Below are 22602 nucleotides of genomic sequence, written 5' to 3'. Positions count from 1 at the left end.
TACGCAGGCGTGCACATGTAAGAGCCAAACCACGACACGTGGTGTCCAGTAGTGCTGATGCCCGATCCGGAGCTGCGGACTACCTTACGGGTTACCAGGGCTCCGGCTCGTAAAGCAGGAGTAAGAACGGGGTGGTTTTATAGTCAGTAAAAGTACTACTACTCTCCATCTCACCCAGGGCGGGAGAAGTCATTGGATGACTTACCCGTCTCCAAAAATGAAGTGCACATATACAATGTCTCGTTCTCATTCATCATTCTCTCGCCTCATCTAGTTATTTAAGAGATTGACGTGTAAAAGTGTTATTTTATAACCTATTTGCAAAATAAATATCATTTATCATTTAACACTTGACTTTTCACCAGTAAGTAGTATGCAATAAGGGTGAGTCTATTGCCATATACCGTACATTTTCGAAAAAACAAATATCACATTAATCCTAATGGTGTGGTACTGAAAGGGGACAGTTATGAAATATCTTTAACATTTAAAGACAGATTTATCCACAAACAAAACAATAAAAAATACTGTCTGTGTTACGTCGCGTCGCAATGTCAGATGAAAGTTTAAGGTGTACGATCCAGTGCCGGTAGCAACGTGGATGAAATTTTTAGCATTTTAATTAAACACTCGCCGTAATTAGTTAATCCGAGGCAGGATAACTTCGTTAATCATCATAAATAAGCTAATTAAGAGTAGCTTAGACTAACATGTTTATTAAGGACGAAGGGATGTTTATTAAGGTTTTTTATCCATCCTAAATCTTCATACACAGGGTATTTGAAGCGTGACTATAACATCGACATTACTGTTATTATTGAAAAGGAGAGGAAAAATGTATGGTTTAAAAATCTCAATTAATACATATAATACCTACTTATAAGGCACTTTAGAAAAGTCAAAATAGAATATCAATCAGTAGATTCATCACTGAAGTTTTCGTTCCCAAATGTGCGTAATATGGAGAAGGATGAGCAAGAATCTCCATTAACACATTAGACGCCATGTCGGACAACGCTGTCCGATGCTAGTGGAGGAATAGCCTTTAACAGTTACTTATAGGCACTTTAGAAAAGGAAATAATAATATAATATCAGTCAATTCATTAGTCACTGAAGTTTTCATTCCCAAATTCACGAGAAAAACGAGCAAGAATCTCTATCATACTATTTTAGCATCTAGTATTTACCAGTGCAAACTTAATTCATCAAACCCTAGTATAGTTACCGAAATACATTCTTCTAGTATACAGTATGATACAATGTAGTTGGTGTGCATTACAGGAGCGGGCTCGGATGTCGGGCGGCGGCGGCGGGGGCCTCATGTCGTGTGTGCGCGAGGGCTCGCTGGAGCCGCCATACCGACCGCCCGTCACCGACACACACAACCATGGTAAGTCACTCACTACACACTACACGGAGTTTTTTGCTATACCTATTTTTTACAGGGGCAAGCCCGAACCTCCTATACCGCTGCAACTCCTGTAAGCCAGGATCTACAGTGGATACAACGGAACATTGAAGTCCGGCGCGTCCCAGGGACTTGAATGACTGTCTTGGATCCCGCAACGAAATAAATCAGAAGATATTATTAGAGGAGAAGAAAAGAAAACGATAGTTTCCAATTCCTTCTTCTTAATGCAAGAGACAGAATGACTTAAGCCTATAGCCTAAACGCACGGAAATTTGTTCTAGGCTATACCTATTATTGGAAGCAAGTATAACAGCTCACACAAAGAACCCACTCAGTTTTAAGTAAAATTTCCGTGCTGCTTGGCGACTGGGCTACTCCCAGTTGTGCAGTGCAGGAAGTGGAAACTATTGTTTACTTTTTCTTCTCTTCTAATAACTTCTTCTGATTTATTTCGTTCCGGGATCCAAGACAGTCATTCATGTCCCTGGGACGCGCCTGACTTCAGTGTGGTTATATCTACCGTAGATTCTGGCTTACAGGAGTTCCAGTGGTATTAGGAGGTTGTGACGGGCTTGTCCCATTAAACAAAACTACATCACACTCACTACACATAATATATGGGTACTATCTACTCAGTTTTTAGTCAAATTTCCGTGGTGCTTTGTGACTGGGCAGAAATTTCATAAGAATACTATATCAAAAAGTTAAATTTTCCATTTTACAAAGCCAACAAGCCTTTCAGTTATAAATCTAAAACGTTCAAACGTTTAACGGATGTAGTTTCAAACATTCAAAAGCCTGCAAATACTCGCTGCATCACTCGACACTCCAAACTGTTTGATCTATTGATTGCTGACTGACAAATCGACAATTGGCGAGGGGGGGATTCCCCTAATCACAAACAATGCATTCTGCACACTGACCCCTGAATCCCCTGATTAAGTGAGCGATATAATCGTAAATCTATCGCATTATTCGTGGTTTGGTTGGGGAGACCAACCCCTAAAATTTAGTTGATGCTATAAAAAGTGAGTAAGGAAATGATTAGGGGAACTGTGTTCAAATAAAATCTCATTGCGGTATAAAATTTAATTAGTATCGTTTATTAGGACATTGGCCTTTCCTGGATTAGACACCATTTTTGTAGACACAAAAACATGGCAGTTAACTCAGTTCCTTGATAGTTCTACTGGAGATTTTCACGTTGATTTCGAAACAGATAAAGGTTAGTGTTTGGTAATGATCTGACTAATCCTATTATCATGTCTAGACTAGATAATAATAATTATTTTGTCGTTAAAAGATTCTGGTACAGATTACATTGTGACTACTGATCAATTTCTAGTTCCACACAGGTTGTAGTTACCCAAAATGCCCTTTACCAAAATAAAATGTTGCCAAAATAGAGTTCTTTTAAGGCACATTTACATACTTAATACTGTATGTTTTGCCCATTAGAAGTTAATGTATTTTTACAAACATACTAATCTCAGTTGTGTATGTTTCAGGCGAGGGCCGCACTGGTCGTTTCCTGCGGGGACTCCGGCGCATGTTCAAGCGTCGCGGCAGCGGCGCACGCACAGATGCCTCGCCCGACCCCAAGAGCAGTTCTACCTCAGAACTCTTGGATGCGGACCGACATGCTAGAAGAAAGTAAGTCGCTGTTCTGTATTTAAAAATATCTAATATATGTCTATGTAAATTGATGAAAGATGGTACCTGCTGTATTGAAATTAATACAAGTTACCTATCCATTAACCGATATAAAGAATATCTTTAAAGTTTTCCTTATACTCCCAATCAAGAACGTTATTCATCCTCTGAAGCAGTAGCTATCAGTGAAAGATTACAATTTAGTAGTAACTTGATAACTTACTTTACCATACAAGTAACGCCATCTAGTTATCAGTGGCGGAACGACTAAGTTAGCAACAGTTTGCTTGTTGCATGCAGTCCAACAAAGTTGTTCTTTTCGTCGCATAGTTTTGAATGAAAATATCGTAGTTATTGTTTTAATTCTTATTAATAGGTAAGATTATAAAAAGACTGCCTCGTTGGTTGAGTGGTTGCAAGTGCGACTGCCGGGCAAGGGGTCTCGGGTTCGATTCCCGGGTCGGGCGAAGTATTACTGGGCTTTTTTCGGTTTTTCGAAAATTTCTCAGTAGTAGCACGAAGTCTGGAAATGTGCCCGGTATATGGCAATAGGTTCACACCCTATTTTACATGGGACTTACAACATAAAGTGTGAAATGTGGGTGTAAATTGGCATTATGTGCCATAATGTGCACTTCTGCCTACCCCTTCGGGGATTAAAAGGCGTGACGTAATAAAAACAAAAAAATATAAAATGCTTTATTTTTGTTACAGAGAGGGCGCCTACGGCAGTGGGCTATCAGTGTCCCATGACTCGGTGTTCACGGGCGAGCGGTCGGGCGACGAGTCGAGCGACGAGCGGCCCACTCCTGCGCATGGACTCGCACACGTCGCCACTTCGCATCGCGTGAGTACTACTTATGAACTAATTAAAACCAAAGACAAAAATTAATATACGATTCTTATCCAAAATCTGGATCAATCTAAATTTTTTTACAGAAACTCCACCGTCGTGAACAGTTCACGGTTGTATTATCTAGGCAGTAGGCTTCCTCTACAAAAGATCAATTGTAACAAATCTATTGAAACAAGCAAGAAGTAATATTATTAACCTTACGAAAAATGCGTAATATTATTAGCGAACCAAGAAAATACACAATATTACATTCTAGTATGATATTCATGAGGCCGTCGCGTCGGTAGAGGGCGCCCTAGACGGACATATAGCAACCAAATTGGTGATATACCTATATTAAAGCAGGCCACATTAAAAGTAAATTTAACCGACGAGCATGCATGAAAAGACTGATGACTGTTGATGAAGCGCAAGAGGTGTGTAAGAATCGTAGCAATTGGCGTTCTATTGTCTCTGCCTACCCCTATGGGTGACAGGTGTAAGGTTATGTATGTATGTATTACATACTAGTATTATGTGTGTATATTGTACAAGTAAATAGAATCTTTACAAAAATAACACCTTGTTGCATGATTTCAAATGAGATTAGAGTGCGAAGCGCGACTCTTGACGCAGTTATGTAAGCTTATTTACTATTTACTGCTCACACGTCACTTATATCATTACCAGTTAAATATAACTTACAGGAATTACTTAGCTCAGTAGCTAGAAGTCGATTTTTCAGACAAATTAATAATGTTTGTCAGTTCAAATTGTTTTAAAGTATATAGAAAGTTCAGTTAGTTGTCGATAGATGGCGTTAAACGTAATTGTATCTCGGTACAAAACATTTGGTTTGTTTTGGATTTATAATAAAATCTAATACGTGGAAATATACTTTTATACCAGACGTTAATAATTAATCATAAACCCCTTATTTTTTTATTCATTTAATGAACTTCGACTATCGACTGCACGGTTGACTGGTTAACAACTTGTTGTGTGATACACAAATTATTGTTTCGGCTCTGGGTGTTATGTGTCCGTGAACTGTACGTTTGTAAACGCACCCACGACACAGGAGAAAATTGTGGGGCAGGGTTTTTTAAGAAAAAACTTTTCTTTATGTATACTAGACGAAATATAAACTCCTTTACAAAATAATGTTAGTTAGTTTAACAATAAAACTGAGTGCCTATTGTTATACCGTACCTTTAGTACGAGTTTGCTTTACGTTTGAAGTAAACTGGTACTAAGGGTACAGAGCAGAGACTCCGCACCCTCATAGAGTCACCGTCTAATGAGCTTATTTAGCAGCTAACTGTTGTTAACTTTGTCATCCAAAAACTGCTCCTAATGACGTCAGTATAGAGTTCAGATTTAAATATGTATGAGTCAACTAGCTCCTGCCGTTACCGGGTTAAAGAGTATAGTGAAGTATAAAATGAGGTTCATGTAACTCTGTGCCAAACTTCATTTATATTCGTCCCATAGCTTTTAGTAGCAAATGAAACAAATAAACTTAACGTTTTAAATAGTACTAGCTCCTGACAGAACGAAGTCGTTGTCAAGTGTGGGAAACCATGTGTCGACACAAATGGGCCGGCTCTACCGGAGTGATACCACGGTCTCACAGAAAACCGACGTGAAGCAACGCTTGCGTTGTGTCGATTTTGAGTGGGGTTACTGAAGGCCCAATTACCCCCTCGTTCCTAATCTTCCCAACAGTGTTTTACCATAGACACCCTATGGTCGGCAGCGACTGCTTACCATCAGATGACCCGCATGCTCGTTTACCGGCTTATATTATAAAAAAAAATAGATGATTATCGTTATTCCCGGGCCCTTGAGATTTTAGGGGAATCCTTCCTTAGTGCTCTCCTACACTCCTTAAAGAACATACATGCCAATTTTCAGCTTCCTAGGTCCTATTCTAGAGAAACATCTCAAAATATTAAGTGAAAATAAGAACTGTAACTCTTCACCAATCAACAACCATAATCTTACATGATTAATATACCTCTATTCATCACCGACGCAAGCACATCAGTATACGCTATATTTAAGCAGAATGTGTTTAAATAGAAAGTGTGTATAATAGTACACACAATTGTACACAAATACTAACACGTCATTGTACGTATCTTACACAACTACACAAAATGCCTGGTCATTGTAAGATCTTGAATGATTTGGCGGAATTTTAGTGAATATGCTGAATTAATAGTTGGACTGAGTAATCTCTTTGTAAGTGTATTTAACTCAAATGTCTAAGTAAGTGTATGTTGGTATTCGGTGAGGACACCATTTCGCTTTCAACTGTTCTAAGGCTCCTTTCGCACGAATGCTTTTTTAACGTCGCTTAAAAAAGCGAACCGTTCAAATAGAACAAGTCTCTAGTGTGGGAGAGCCATGCTACGGCACGAATGGGTTGGCTCGACCGGAGTGATACCACGGCCTCACAGAAAACCGACGTGAAACAACGCTTGCGTTGTGTGAGTGAGGTTACCGGAGGCCCAATTCCCCTTCCCAATCTTCCCAATCGCCGATTCCCCAACAACCCTTAAATTCCTAATCCCCAAAGGCCGGCAACGCACTTGTAACGCCTCTGGTGTTTCAAGTGTCCATGGGCGGCGGCGATTGCTTACCATCAGGTGATACGACTGCTCGTTTACCGGCGTGTTCCATAAAAAAAAAACTGTTCTATACTAAGGCCCCATTCGCACGAGTGCTTTTTTTCGCTTAAAATAAACGTTCAAATAGAACAAGTATCAATTTAGTCTTTGACTCTTAAAGACCTAAAGAAAATATCCTAATAAAATATAACACTGCTCGATAAAAAGCTTTCTGGTAGATGTGCCCTAAATTGGGTAGGGAGGTAATTTTTCTGAAGGATTCGATTTACGTTTTTGTTATATGTGTCGTTTTGGAATATTCTATAGTTAGTTATTCTTTTTGCTGCTCTTATTCCAAGTTATTTGGCGTCTTCTTTCATTCTCTCCTATTTTTAAGGGGAAAAATCATCCAATGATGAGGGAAAGGCGTCAGATTCTTACTGACTAAAAACCACCCCGTTCCTACTTTTGCTTATCGAGCTGGAGTCCCCGTAAACCCGTTAGGTAGTCCGCAGCTCCGGATCAGGCATCGGCCATGATGGGCCTAATCTGTGGTGGTCTGATGGCTCATTGAGGACGCTCGCACGGGTTCATTCTCCCCTGTCTCTCTTTCATAATATCATTCTTCGACTATCCATCTTTTCGTATAAGACCAGTATTTTATTTTAAGCCCAGGTTTCTACTCGATGCATTCCTTAATCATGAATCAGCCTTTTAAGATAAACTTAACATTGGTATTTGCTAAGTCTTGAACCTGCCTGAGAGGCCATCATCTTGACCTACGGGCCACTACAACATTTTTAATATGTATTTCACAGTTATAAAGTTAAAATATTATTTAGAAGCTTGCCTCCTCATAGTTCTCATAGTATATAGTATCCTCCTCAAATAAAATTCTACCTAGCTTCACTGACAGACAGACTGATTTAGGATTAATTGAAATAAATGCTTTGATTTTGACAAATCCATCTACTATAGTTTTTAGCTTAGTGGTATTACAGCGGTTTTGGGGAAATAGCGAGCTTGACCCACAAAAAAATATTAAAAATCACATAGTTACAGCACTAACTATAACTCACATCAATATCACCACTAGACTTAAAACCAAACTCTTCAGTTATCCCAAAACAAGATGGCCGCAGTATTGCAAATAAAACCTCACGTAACGTAATACTGAAATCTGGCCACGCCCAGACGGGTATTAATTAATACATTTATTAATACCACATAACAACAACACGTACTGTGATAATTCAACCATAATATACACACACGTGGGAGGCAGTAATACCACTCTGTCAGATACACTTATTAACTAACTTTAGCTTCTGCCAGAGACTTCGCCTGTATCGATAAAAAGTAGCCTTATATATTATTCCAGACAGTGTTTCAAATTTCATCCAAATTCCTTTAGCACTTTTAACGAGATTGAGTAACAAACATACACACAAACTTTCGTATTTATTATATTTAAATAAACTGCTCGCAATAGCTCTACAAATTTCGAGCCATACCGGGACTCATACTCAGACTGTGTGCGCAACGTCATCTGCCAAGACTGCTGTCATTAATATCTGCAGCACTTTTGATGTTGTGTTTAAAAGACGAAGTGTTATAGTACAACATTGTATTAATAATATTTATCACTCTTAAAATAAGTCTCAATCAGATTATGTGTGCAACAAATATTTATTATAATGAAGTTATGCGATTATCTTCCTCATTCATAGATAGCGATCTCATATAACTTTTTACCTTCCAATCCAGTTTTGTCATGGCCACCATTTTCGATCGAAGACGATTAAATATCAACACAGATTGTGGTTAATGGATCTCGTATCTTGTTGCTAGGCAACGAAATGAACGATCGTGTCATCCGATTAGCTTGCTGACACCGACCGCGAAGGCTAGGCCGGCTAGTCTAAGACGAAATTAGGATGCCTATATTTTGGCTAGGTTTTTATCTATGATATTTTTATCTATATTTTTTTAGGATAGGAATCTTGATCTCTTGATTTTTACTATTATTCTGATACGCTTACGTTCGTTGTTCATTGGCGAAATGTGTTTAAAAAAATTGGTTGAGTAGTTTTTTAGTTTATCGCAAATTAAGTGTGGAAGAGCCAAGCTTCGGCACGAATGAGCCGGCTCGACCGGAGTTATACCACGGCCTCACAGAAAATCGACGTGAAACAACGCTTGCGTTGTGTAAGCGAGGTAACCAAAAATCCGGTAACGCACTTATAACGCCTTTAGTGTTTTAAGTGTCCACGGGTGGCGGCGATTGCTTACCATAAGGTGATCTGCCTGCTCGTTTAACAGATAAACACGGAGACGACTAGGATATAAGGAGGATACTAACAAAACCATTTATAAAAACACCATTTTAAGCTACAATTTAAACACAATTTTTTTAACAAACCAAACCTTCTGCAAATAACGTCAGCATCAGCAAGATGTAGTAACGCGAAATCCTATACAAGATCGTGTTCCGTTGCTCCGTTATGCTCTCTCGAACACAGTCTCAACTGTGTGTGCCGCGCGTGTGTTGCGGACCTAATACAACTTGTTTTTTTTCCTCCATCGAATGTATGGGATGAATCACCCAGTCTGTGCCAAGCACGCGACTAAACCCGTCGCACTAAATAATACCACCTAAAACATTTTATTCAAATACTTACGTGACTTAAAAGACGAAATTGTGATGTGATAGTGTTGCAAATGTGATTAAAAACAGTGTTTTGTTAAGTTTTCTTCGTGATTCGTTATTGTTTTTGTGAGATCTTATTTGAATACTCATCTGTTATGTGTTTGGCATGACATTGACCTACACTTTATAAAGCTTTCGAACAAGGTTATTGTTGAAACGGTTTGGCTAGGTTAAGCTAAGAATCTGCATTTTTATTTGACTCCTAAGTTCAAATAGACACTTAAACCTACATTTTTTTATCAAACATCTGAATATAGTCAACAATTTAACACTATCTATATTTGAAAATACTTTTTCATTCTTCAGTTCACTCACCATCAAAGCTCGTGCCAATTGCTTGCGAAAAAAAACAACAATATGTACAATGACGTCACCCGTCTGGCCTGGTATCGCCACCCTTGACAGCCAGGTTTAAAATAGTGCTAATTTTAAGCTAATTAACCGACGTAAATGCGTCTGCCTTACAAATATGGAAACTGGGTTTGGTCTTAACTCTGACTCATTTTCACTAGTGATCGATAAAGTTTACTTATGTGCCAGTGTTTTATGGGCTATATAGCCAATGATGTCAGTTTGTTTGGTTTTCGAATTTGTGTAATATGACGTCATAGTTTTTGTTTTTGTTTGAAGTGCAAGGTTTTGGTGTTTGGCACATTGTTTGATTGGGATTTTATAAAAAGAATCTAAATTTATTAAGAGGACTATCATGTAATAAGCATGATAAATATCCCGCCTCAAGTTCTAATGATAATGTTAGTGATCATATCAGTTTAAAAACTTTATATTAACAGAATTGTTTACTATTTAGTATAATATGTACCTTTTTGTTACCGAAGTAAACCTTTTATCTTATTCCAAGTATTTTATGTCAGTTATCAATGTAAGTAAATATGATTGATTTTGGATATCAATTAGCAAACGCCTTTCGTGCTACTTTTCGTTTTTTGAGAATTAAATTGAAAACTGTGGAAGATTATAACATGAATCAAAAATATATAGTTAATTATCGTTTTTAAGTAGAAGAAATTGCACGCACATGTAATATTCCTATTAAAAATGAGAAATATTGTTTTATACCCATACAAATTACTTAATAAAAACACTTAATCAAAGAATAACATTGACTATGATACAACTTTATGAAGAAAATTGTACAAAAATGGCAATTATATGATTATTATCAAATCTTGCACTGGAGGAGTGCATTAATAATGCATCACCAATCATTTCTGTTGCAATACACGCGGCAATAACACACGCGATTTCTGCCAATGTGCAAAATAAATGCAACTTTTTTTAATTATATTTTCCGGCTTTGAATTATCCCGTATGTGGTAGGTATATGAGATTTTCTCAAATAAGTCATGATCTTGTATAAATATCGAAGTTAAAAGTAAACTTTAAATTGTGTAGTAGCTGCGCGACTGTCGCTGCATCGTGTGTCGCAGAATACCTACTGCTCATGAATATGAGCCTCTGGCAGGGCTTGAAACTAGTCGAGCTCCTCGTCAAACAGTTACGTTAGTATACCGATAACATAATAATTAATTTAGTATATATGTCTCACGAAAGTTATAATTTAATTTTAAAAATGATATTTCAAATCAGTTCATTCGTTTCGGAGCTTACTTCAGAACGGATTATCTAATGCAAACAAAAAAACAAACACTTCTTGACTGTACTTCTTTGTTGAATATCATAGACGTGGTGCCGTTGTGTTATTTTATAACTGCATTATAAAAATCTACATATTCACATTTACTCAACAATTCTACGAAAACGCGTAATGCACAATATTTATACGAGTATGGTTATGACTGTATACTCTGGTATGTACGACTTTTGCAGTAACCTTCAATTCTACATATTAAAATATTTACATTAGATAGGAATAATCTACCAACTGCACAGGCCAAATACACACAGACCAACTAGTCAACATAAACTGACAAAATTCTTTGATTGATTTGATTTTTTAGATAACGTTGCACCACACTAGGATCTTCTCCTGTGACGTGGATAAAAAAAAACATACAATTACGCGTTACACCCAGACTTGAAACCAATTTGGCTGCTCATATTGAAGAGTCCCTCTGTGCATCGAAACTAGTAGAGCTATTCTAAGACTATTTACGTGAGTAATGTGTTTTTTAGTTGTTACTCGTAATCCTAACTATGTACTACTTACTGACAATTTGTTAAATCCAAAATACTTGATAGTCGCTAATCATCAGGCACCAAAGTTGAACCCATCAGACTACCACAGATGGGGCCCAGTAGGCCTGATGCCTGATCCGGACCTGCGGAGTACCTAGTTGGTTACCGGGGCTCAAGCTTGAAAAGCAGGCGTAGGAACGGGGTGGTTTTAACTCAGTCAGAGTCTGACACTCCCTCTCGCCTCGCCTAAGGCATTAGAAGTCATTGGATGACTTTTCCCCCATAAAAAAACCAATGTTGAACATCTATTTAAATAAAATTAACGTCACGTAATGCTATACCATAACTGCAATAAAATGAGATATCCATTAAATTGTTTCTGGATATTGTGATGTTTCTGAATACGTTGTTGTGCTGCCATCTATATGATAAAAGTTTGACAAGTCTGTTTAAGTTAGCAAGTTATGCAGTTGACTCATTTAATGTAACGCCTCACTCCGTGGGCGGGGTAGCCAGTGGGCGATAATGGACTACGTTTTATTTTATTCTTTAGAATTTAGATAGTATAATATTGTGAATTTTAGCATATTATGCTGGTTTGTTGAGCATAATTTCGTTTGTTCTTTTTAATATTGGACTTAACATAACTGGTGAAAAGTGAATGTTTTCGGTAAATAAAAGGTGTAATATTATACGTAGATATATGTTATTTATTTGGACTAGCGTTTAAAACGTAATTTGTTTAGAAGCTATGTTTGGAAGGTAATATTTTTGGCAATATATCGTAAGTGGTTAATAAATTCGTTGTGTATATAAGAGAACAATAGAAAATACAGCAGCATTGTGTCTCGCGTATATCTGCTTTCCGGCACACGACAGGCTGAACCAAGAACTGTCATACTTCATATTTTTGCCAAACACACCAAAATCAAAATAATACTTTACTAAACTATCAAATTTAACCGAATCTCTTATCTGACAAGCATTTACTACCTAAGTAATGAGTCAAAAGTCACATTCCTACAAATCGGCAATATTATTTAATCACAAAAGGAATTTCTTAAAAATGTCACAAAGCAAATAAGTTATAGTAACTGGTTATGTAAAGATCTGTTATGTATTTAACTATATACATAAAAAATCTAAAACTTATTCTTATCTACACTAGACGTAGACATATAAAATATGCTAATAAAGTTTTTTAGCATACGTTTATGGATACGTATCCTATCTACACAACACTGCCGTTTTAATATAGTAGATATTATTTTAATGCCTCTCTAGACAGCCTTTTTGACCATATTTGGTTTCAAGCGAGGCTACCGAGGAAATCAATTAATGACTTCTCCCACCTTAGGTGAGGCGAGAGGGAGTGTCAGACTTTTACTGACTAAAAACCACCCCGTTCCTACTCCTGCTTTAAACAGAGCCCCGGTTAAGGCCCTAGGTTGTCTCCAGCTCCAGATCGGGCGTCAGCCCTGCCCCATCCACCGTATCCTATGGGCGGTTCCTCCAGAAACAAGGTACATCAGAAACAGGATACCTTTCGAAGAAGCTCCCATGTCCGCTGAGCACCTGCATCAGGCGGGTGAGGATGCATCTCTCAAGCCCCTCTTCAAAGAGCAGACTTACCGCTGCTATGACAGCGATCCCAGAAATACGGTATTTGGAATGATGTGCCAATTTTTCAATAGCAACGTATTTGGCGATAAACACACCCTCTATTACTCATAACTATTAACTATGTAAATATTTGCTATCATCGTCCATATGTAAAACAAAAGAAACTTAAACTATTCTCGTTATCATAATTTGAACCCTTTTATAGTCAAACGTGTAGAAGTAGGGCGATAGTTTTCATTTCATAGCAGTTATGGAATAGTTAGCTCAATAGAAGTTTTGTAATAACCTTCCGAAGTTCCGTCATACATATAAAACTTGGCTTTATGATATTGGAATTAGTTTTCTTTCTTCTCTTAACCTTGTGAGTAGATATGACTTGAACCTTTTTGTTTAATGATATCTATGTATGTTAAAACTTGATGACTTCGGTAGAGGCGCTAGCATTGAATAAGATATTAATGATAATGATTGATAATTAAAGTCTGACCAAAGTGGTTGTTAATATCAAGCAATTAATCAAGTAAGATAATGATCACACAAAAATTCAGGACTTTACGCATCACCAGCGCCATCTACTAATCGCGAAAATTCAACACTAACATTATTTTTTCACCTGTCATTTTATAATTCGTGTATCACAAGCAGAAAATAGCAGGCTGTCTGATAGTAACGAGAATCGGACGTAAGCATCGCCACGCATTGCTAATCTTCTACAAAATGATTCATCTACTCGTATATACTAATTTAACGTTTCTTGACCACGTTAGGTGTGGGGCACATTGGCGGATGGAGGCTGATTAGTGTAATTAAATTGTATATTGTTAAAATGTGTAACAAAATAGCCGTGCTCTCGTGTTTGGCCTAAATTAATAAATGATTGGAGATTATTTTTAAATATGGTCCCACTACGGTTTTTTTTCTATGTCGTCAGTTATCAGATTATGATTTATACTATAAAATCTGGCCTTATATTCAATAATGGATTCTCAAATACTTATAACTCCAATAACTTGTAAATAAATCGCTATTAATATGCGAAAAGTCCTTGATGGAGGAAGTATCGAGGAATTATAAATCTATTTTAAGACCCATTAGAGTTATAACGGTAAAACATAAGCACTATGCATGCACTACATCATAAAATGTTTATTATACATAACAGTTCCCATTTACGACCACTTGGGACCCCGCATAGTTATACACTAAATCTCGACCCACTAGAACTATACTCGTATAAAAGAAATGCAATAAAAATAATATTTACAATCAATCAACACATCGGCTTAACTGAAAGATTTGCAGTTCGAAAGGAATTCATTGATCGCTAAATCACCAGATACAATATCTAATTGTTTCTGAGAAAAAACACAAATCACATTACGGCAAAAATACCACTATTTCACGGCAATTCGCCACTGTGCACGCGGCGTAGGCGACGATACATTAATTTCAATGCTCAGTACCGTTTCGCTCGATGCCTCTACTTTCCAAAATTCTCTTCACAGAGTAAACTATACGTCTCACAATTACTTCCAGTGGTTTTGATTCTTTCCGCCGTGCAACACTGTGCCTAATTCGTCACTCTAATAAAAAAAAATAAGCTGTCAAAAGTTTTCGCGCGGATTTTCAAATTTGGAGTTTGTTCTCATTCCTTATGTTACGTTACGGAAAGTGAATTTTACATTGGTAATTTTGTTTTTGAGATTTTGTCTTTTTTTAATTAGTGTCCTATCCTGGAATTTGTGCTTAAATTAATGTAACCACAAGAAATCTAGAGGGTTGAAGGGATTTTTAGGTCTCTTCTCTATTAAAAAAGGTACGAAAAGACACATTTTTGCATCAAAAGTATTCAAAATATGAGTGGCATCTGTGATTATGTTAAATCACAGAGAATGTAACGATGAAGTAATTACGTTTTTGTTCGCTCGGCTGTGTATTCTATTCAAATGATATTTTCACTATGTTGCTCGTTTATGTAAATTCCTTTTGTTTTCTCATAACATTTAGTTTTATTCCGTAACTGAGGAATGAGATCAAACTACAAACTGCATTGTTCTAGTCACTCAAATAAAAATAATTGATTTGTACAAAAAATTCAAATTTGTATTTGGAATTTGAGAAGTTCGGTGTGACGTAATAAATAAAAATGGCGCGGATTTCTGAAGCGATTCGGACTATTTGGAACATGGCTTGGCTGTTGGCGACAAAAGTCTTTTTGGTGAATACTCTTTTGTTTATTTATTTTTAAGAACACAATATTTTGATAATGTACTCTCGTATTTATAAAATGTGCGTTAAATATTTCATTTTCAAACTTCAGTTAATATTTTTTCCTATGTCCTTTCCTAATCATTAACAATGTAGGTTATAATATTACTATAACCAATTTTAAACAATTATCTGCCTAAGTACACTGGGAAAAATTCTTGACGTCACGTTATGTAAAGAGTTTATTTATTATATAACAATAATAGTAATTTACCGACTGCATCTGTAACGGTAGCTTCATCCGGAGAATTAGGTACTGATTAGTATTTACTAAATGGTTTCTAATTATATTTTGACATAATATTGATTTAGTACCTCGTTCACCCCATTACATGGGACTTCTCAGTAGTAGCACGGAGTCTGGAAATGTGACCGGTATATGGCAATAAGCTCACCCCATATTACATGTGACTTATAAAACAAATGGTGAAAAGTGGGTGTACATGGTATAGCGACATTATGTGCACCTCTGCCTACCCCTTCGGGAATAAAAGGCGTGACGTTGCATACCCCGGTGAATGTCTAATCAAAGAAAATATTTGACTTCTGCATTAAAAAAAATATTATGCTTCTTCCTTAATCAGTTCTGTATCTATCAAACTAATCCAACATCTCATTTCAAATGTCTCAAAAAAAGATGTAGGTTTTAAATTCAACTTTATCTTTTTCCTTAACCAAACACACAATTATGACAAATAAAATTGTCTGTGTGATTGACTTGACTGCAAGTCAAGTCAATGTTTTAAAACATTAAAAATCTCGATGCGTGTGTGTTTCACTTTATAAACATTTTAAACTTCAAAACTGCTAAATGGATTTAAATACGATTTCCACCAACATATAGAGCTATGTATAATTAACTTTATAAGTAAGTTTGTTTGTATTTTTGCATAACGATACGATGTGGGACTGGAAGGTAGTATAGTGGTTATTTTAATTTAATACGATTGCAATGGATGATGTCATTATTATTTTCCTGTACTTGTTTATTAGATGTATACAATTATACATGCCTACATTTATGTACAACGTCGTTTTAAACTAATTTTATTGACTGGATTATTATTAGGTATTCATGATTGGCTAAGCCATCCAACCGTTAATAAGAGGTAACTATTAGATGGCTTGAATACTTCGTCGTTTTTTCTTCTTAAACAAATTTGAATTCCTTTACTTTATTTTCCATATTGTTTTCTAAGCGATTTGACAAAGGGCCGTAAGTTATGCTTGTATGCTTTTATGTGGTATAACGAAAAGCCGTGCCTTACGTTTGTATGCTTTTTTATGGAACAAACCAGTAAACGAGCGCACGGATCACCTGGTGGTAAGCAACCACCACCGCCCGTGAACACCTGAAACATCAGAAGCGTTACAAAGTGCATTGCCGTCCTTTTGGGGGGTTAGAAATTTAAGGGTTGTTGGGGAATCGGGGATTGGGAAGATTGGGAAGGTAGGTAATCGGGCTTCCGGTAAAAATCACTCACACAACGAAACACAACACACAACTATCCTGGTATATGAGACATTATAGAAAACTCATTGTGTCTCGCATAGATCTGCGCTCCCGGCAAACTACGGGCTATTGCCCAATGTACAAACTAATAATAGTGTCTAAGCCAAAAATCTGTATTTTTTGTCCTTACTCACGCAAATTGAGAACACGTTGTTAATAAATATCGAAGCCACTCGCTCACCTCGAGAGAATATCTTGATCATCTCAAGTCAAGTATAAAAGTAACCTCGATGTAGCTCTTGCCTTGTGGTAGCTTATAATATGCCTCACTGATCCTTTATCCAATCATCATCATATAAACATGAGTTTATATTATAACTTTTGTGAGACATACTAAATTAATTGAAAACAGCGGTTTAATTACGTAAATACTGAGTGTCTGCACACGCTGCTCCTGATTCACGCTGCTCCCTCTGTGACTCGAAATTAGTAGAGCTTATTTCAATATATTTACATGAGTTAGTACGTTGTTTGTTTTTAGTTATTGTTTATTCTAATATACGCTTTTGCATACTTATGTAAACCACTTCAAGTAATTGACGGTTGTTGCTAAGTCACAATTCTAGGAATTATAAAAAAAAAACAAACTTACCAAGTTTAAACGAGTTGCTTAGTAATATATTCTCATGAAAACACTCTAAAATGAAAGGTCTAGTCTAAAATTAATCTAGGTATTATGTATAGTCTAGCCTAATTTACTAAGATCTACGTGGTATACACAATGTAGGAAATGCTTAAATTGTTAAGACAATACCTACCTAAGTAGAGCATTGTCCTTCATAACACATGTACTCGGCTTACTATTGTGTTATTGTTTTATCTCGCGAAAGTGAAATTCCACTCGCTTTTGTGATCGTGTGGTGCAAGAGATGAGTTTAAAGCAAATCGAAATAATGATATTTTTATGGACACCCAAAACACCAGACGCGTTACAAGTGCGTTGCCGGCCTTTTGGGGGTTAGGAATTTAAGGGTTGCTGGGGAATCGGGGATTGGGAAGGGGGGCCTTTGGTAACCTCAATCACACAACGCAAGAATTGTTTCACGTCGGTTTTCTGTGAGGCCGTGGTATCACTCCCATCGAGCCGCATTGGTGTCGAATCATGGCTCTCCTACACTTTAATGAAATTAACGATGCGTTGGCCTTTACATAAAAATGTTTAGGGATGTTAGTTAAAAACCCAGGTATATATTTTTTTCAAGCCGACCAATTGGTTCGCTTAATTCTTACCCTTGCCAATTGCCAAGGGTAAGAATTAAGATAGCAAACTTCTTCGTGACAAATAGCTACAGGCGTTGTTTAACGGTGCTTTTGTGTGGAGCGTGACTCCACCACGTCAATATTGGATGACAAGATTCCATGTAAAACTATTAATTAACCGTTCCATACTTGGGTCAAATTGAATTTCTCTCTAACTGATCTCTTCTATATTTCTTTCCTCGCTATAATCTCATCGCTTGTACCACACAACAAGAGGATGCGACCTGCGAACTGGCGCGTGTTATTTAATATACTTATGTTTATCGCGGGTTCGACGAGACCCCGGATTTTGTAAGCTTCACGTTTAATTGTTTGTTAACATAACGTTTTAACAATACCTACAATTTTATGGCCAACTTGTTTCGTCATTCGAAAAGTGGATTTTAATTGGTTTAAAAAAACTGTAAGTAAGGATGCTTTGAGTTTAATTCTTTAGGTACAAGTCATTTCGGTAATTCGGATTACTTGTTTGTTTATTTTTCATTATGTAAAAACCCACAGTAAGCAGGTACAAATTAATATATGAATAATTGTTATTGTTAAACTTACAATTTTGGTATTTGTAGGTAATAAACAGTGATTTTGTAGCCATAAATTACATTTTACAAGCACCTAAATAATATTGAATGAATTGTTTCAAATATTATATGACTCACGACTAATTTTCATTGAGGAAACATTCAAATTCACATAAATCTAAAATTCTCTTCATAAAATATAAATTCACATATCACACATCAACAGCCTATAAGTAGCTACGGCTGACCAAAGGCGTCTTCTCACATTGAGAAGATTTGAGCTGTAATCACCTCACCACGCTTGCTCAATGAGGGTTGGCGATTTCAAGCTTAAAATTTGAAATTATTAGCCCAGGTTTTCTCGCGATGTTTTTCTTTACGGTTTGTCAGTGGTGTTTAAATTTTAATAATCTTAGAAAGTACATATAACTTGGCAAAAGTCACATTAGTACTTGTCGTTGGTAGGTTTCGAACCCGCACTCTCGTGCATGAGAAGCGGGCGTCTTAAACACCATTACCACAATTCTCTTTATAATTTTTACTATTCTAAAATTGATTCTTCTCTGCTAAATCCAATTCATTTCCTTTGTTAAATATCTATTAAATAACAAAGTGTGGCTTACGTCAGTATCTAATTACCATTACATTATGGTCTCCTAGTAGATAAGAAGAATTAATTAAAACTTGTATAGGCGGGTGGGAAGCAGACTGGTCAAATTGTCTGAATTCCTTTGGTAAAATGTTATTTCTTGTTGCATTCTTTATCGATTTATTTTATTTCTTTGTTTGTTATGGTTTCCTGGTGCTTTTAGATTGTATTGTTTTTACTAATCAGTATTTTATTTAGAAGAAGTTGTATGTAGCTAATTGCACCTCGACTGCACGGTTGGTGCGGTGTATAGCTGGTTTGATTCCCGCACGAAGCAACTTTGTATGTTCCACAAATTGTTGTTTCGGGTCTGGATGTCATATGTATATGAACTTGTATGTTGAACCAGGAGACGACCCAGGAGAAAATCCTAGAGTGGGGCAACGTTTTTAAAAATACTTTTAAAGCCACAATAAATTAGACAAAATATAATAAAGATATCTCCTCTATAAGAACTTCAGCGCAATTGCACGACCTCTACTGCACGGGACGAACTGACAAAAACTAGCTTCATTATAAACATATTTATTTATTCTTGATATTTGACTACAGTAGCTCTGATCTTGTTTTATCATGTAAGTTACATAAAGTGCGACTGCCGGACAAGGGGTTTCGGGTTTGATTCCCGGATCGGGCAAAGTATTACTGGGCTTTTTTCGGGTTCTCGAAAAAAAATTCAGTAGTAGCACGGAGTCCAGCATTGTGCTAAGTATAGGGCAATAGGCTCACCTCCTATTACATGGGACTTATAACACAAATGGTGAAAAGTGGGTACATTGTATAGCGGCATTACGTGCCGTAATGTGCACCTCTGCCTACCTCTTCGGGGATAAAAGGCGTGTCGACACATAAAAACCAATGAATTATCTACAAGTTAAACCCTAAACGTCTCTCCCAGTAACAGTTGCATGCCCCACTTAATCAGCAAGGCTGGTGTGTGGTTGTGGTCAGTCCATCAGACTTACTGTCCATCTCATAACCCGATACCCGACCATTATACTGTTACACGTCATATGTGTCATTACCATCCCGTTGATGACAGGCTACAAGTGGATATGCGATGCTATTGGTATTGTGTGGGTTTTTTTGAGGGGAAGTCATCAAATAACTTATTTCGTCTTAGTTGAGGCGATACTGTCATTTCTTACTTATAAAACATACCCCTGCTTTCCAGTTTACCGGAGTCCCGGTAAGCTACAAGGTTGATGGCAGGTCCCGGTTGGAGATCGGTCCTACTGGGTACCATCTCAGGCTTTCTGTTAAGATTAGACATCTAGTGACAATTAGATTACATTTGTCACCAAATCTAATTTTCAAAGTCAAAGTCAAAGCATTTATTTCAATTAATCCTCAATTAGGCACTTTTGAAACGTCAAATTGAATTGTCCGTTAGTTTGTCTGTCAGTAAAGCTAGGTGCTCGTTCCAAAGTGTAGCTTCGATTGGATTGGTACTCTCCCCGCGGGTATAGTAAGACTTGACTAAACGACTACAATTTAAATAGAGACCAGGCAGTAGCGTTTGCTGATAAACCTCCTCCTTTTAGGCTGCGACTTCCAACCTGCTTTTTAAGCATAGATGTTGTGGTGAACCCCCTCTTTTATTGTCTAGATGACCTATCTAGGCAATAATATAGTCCATAGTCCAGCAGAAGCACAATGATGGACTGTTGACAGGCTACAAGTTAGGTAGAACCGCGACAGTGGCTTTTGTGGTCTGGCAATCATTTCTACATATAGGAATTGAGTTCGTACACACATATTTTTCTTAGTCATTCAACAATTCCACATATTTGCGTTTTGTATCCGTATAGTGGCATATTTAGAAGGAAAATTGTATATTTTCTTGGAAATGGTAAATTAGAATTGAAAAGGGTCTTAGTAAGCGGTTAGAACTCGTAATACCATGTAACTACACCGTAACTATATCAGTAGATATAGCATTCCTAACTAATTCTGATGAACACATACAACTTCAGAATCATGACAGACAAATTGAAAAAGGAACGTAACATTTATTTAATTCAAATGTGCGCTTCAAACAATGAGAGTTTGATAGCAAGCCGCCCATTGTTACCAACATTACAAAACAAGACGGTTACGAACGAGATTTATGCAATGTCTTTACATGTCCTGTTGACCTGGTACATGACGGTTCGTTTAGTGCTTAAAAAATAGGTACAGAACATACTTATGCCATTAGCGGTTAGGTAACACTTGTGTGCATCCCTATTCTTCCCGTGGGTGTATTTAAGAGTCGACTATATATTTGATATAGATAGACTGGGTACCAGTGATTTTAAACTGTGACCACCAACTGCTCGCTCGTCTGCAATAATAGCAAGGGTATTATGTCGCCTGACCACGACCAGCGCCGGTACGGCGCGTCTCGTTCCGCACGCGCCTCTGAGCCATCAGACCACCACAGATTGGGCCCAGTAGGGCGATGCCCGATACGGAGTCGCGAAAGACCTAACGGGTTGCCGAGGCTCCAGCTCAAGAGCAGTAGTGGATGATTCCCTCTCCCCCTCAAAAAAAGTATAAATTACATGACTAACGAGGCCCATAGTCTGACTCGGGAGAAAGAAGCAATTGAATGATTCCCCTTCCCCTCAAAAAAGTATGAATTACATAACTGCCGAGGCTTATAGTCTGGCAACAGACTACCAGAGGAAGTTTAGATTTTGTTTTCATAGAATATTCGAATTGCTATTTACTTTTAACCTATTATATAGGTATACACTTCTCACGATTGACTCAGTTCTGAGTAATGAAAACGTAATGAATCAGTCCATTGGCAGGTTATATTTAAGTCAGAACCAGAGGTCGTGTAGAGGTGAATCATATCTCCTATTTTGTTATGGTTTCCTGGTACATGTCAGGCTAAATTAATATAGTATTTGTTTAATAAATAGTTCGCCTGAGTGCTTTTTATTAGCTCTTTTATTAAGTTCATGTGTAGCTTCTACATTATTCTTCAGGAAATTACGTATAGTTAAAATAGTGTTATCATTTACTTATCCACATTTTTACTGGCATACTACTAGACCTGGTTATTTATCTAGTGAATTCATTAATTTGTGTACCTCAAGATGTAATATGGTCAGAGCTGTACTTTTCTGCTAACAACTAAATGTAATTTACACATAATACCCATATTTGCAAATATTTCATTTGAATTGGGAAAATGTATTTCAAATTCCTTCTATTGCCAAAGTTTACCACAAAAACAGTAGTATGTAAACTTTACAGATAAGTGCTAAAGCTAATAACCAAACTATTTGAGTTATCATGTACATTAGTAAACTAAATAAGGTATAGAAACTAATGGGTTCCCGGTAAAATATGTGTAAAACTAATTATTATTTGACTTCCCTCTTTTATCTGTCAG

At 36.9% G+C, this 22602-nt stretch overlaps 1 protein-coding gene across 7 annotated transcripts in view; it reads left to right on the top strand.

The window, feature by feature from the left end:
• Positions 1–22602, top strand: part of LOC118271346 (uncharacterized) — a 147763-nt gene that overhangs the window by 92711 nt on the left and 32450 nt on the right. For 2 of the 7 annotated variants that reach the window (XM_050695804.1, XM_050695806.1), the window contains exon 1: positions 9110–9370. Coding sequence is in view for 2 of the 7 variants with exons in the window: in XM_035587403.2 (XP_035443296.2) it covers positions 1296–1392; positions 2922–3066; positions 3781–3913 (375 nt within the window). In the remaining 5 variants the exon portion in view is untranslated. Of the gene's footprint in view, positions 1–1283; positions 1393–2921; positions 3067–3780; positions 3914–9109; positions 9371–15172; positions 15225–22602 lie in introns of those variants that run through there. The other 5 variants (XM_035587403.2, XM_035587405.2, XM_050695805.1 and 2 more) reach the window with 5 other exon arrangements.

Source organism: Spodoptera frugiperda, chromosome 9, assembly GCF_023101765.2.
Source record: "Spodoptera frugiperda isolate SF20-4 chromosome 9, AGI-APGP_CSIRO_Sfru_2.0, whole genome shotgun sequence".
NCBI classification, from domain to species: Eukaryota; Metazoa; Arthropoda; class Insecta; order Lepidoptera; family Noctuidae; genus Spodoptera; species Spodoptera frugiperda.
The sequence above is the reverse complement of the archived record's forward strand: the minus strand, read 5'-3'. Positions and strand labels throughout refer to the sequence as shown.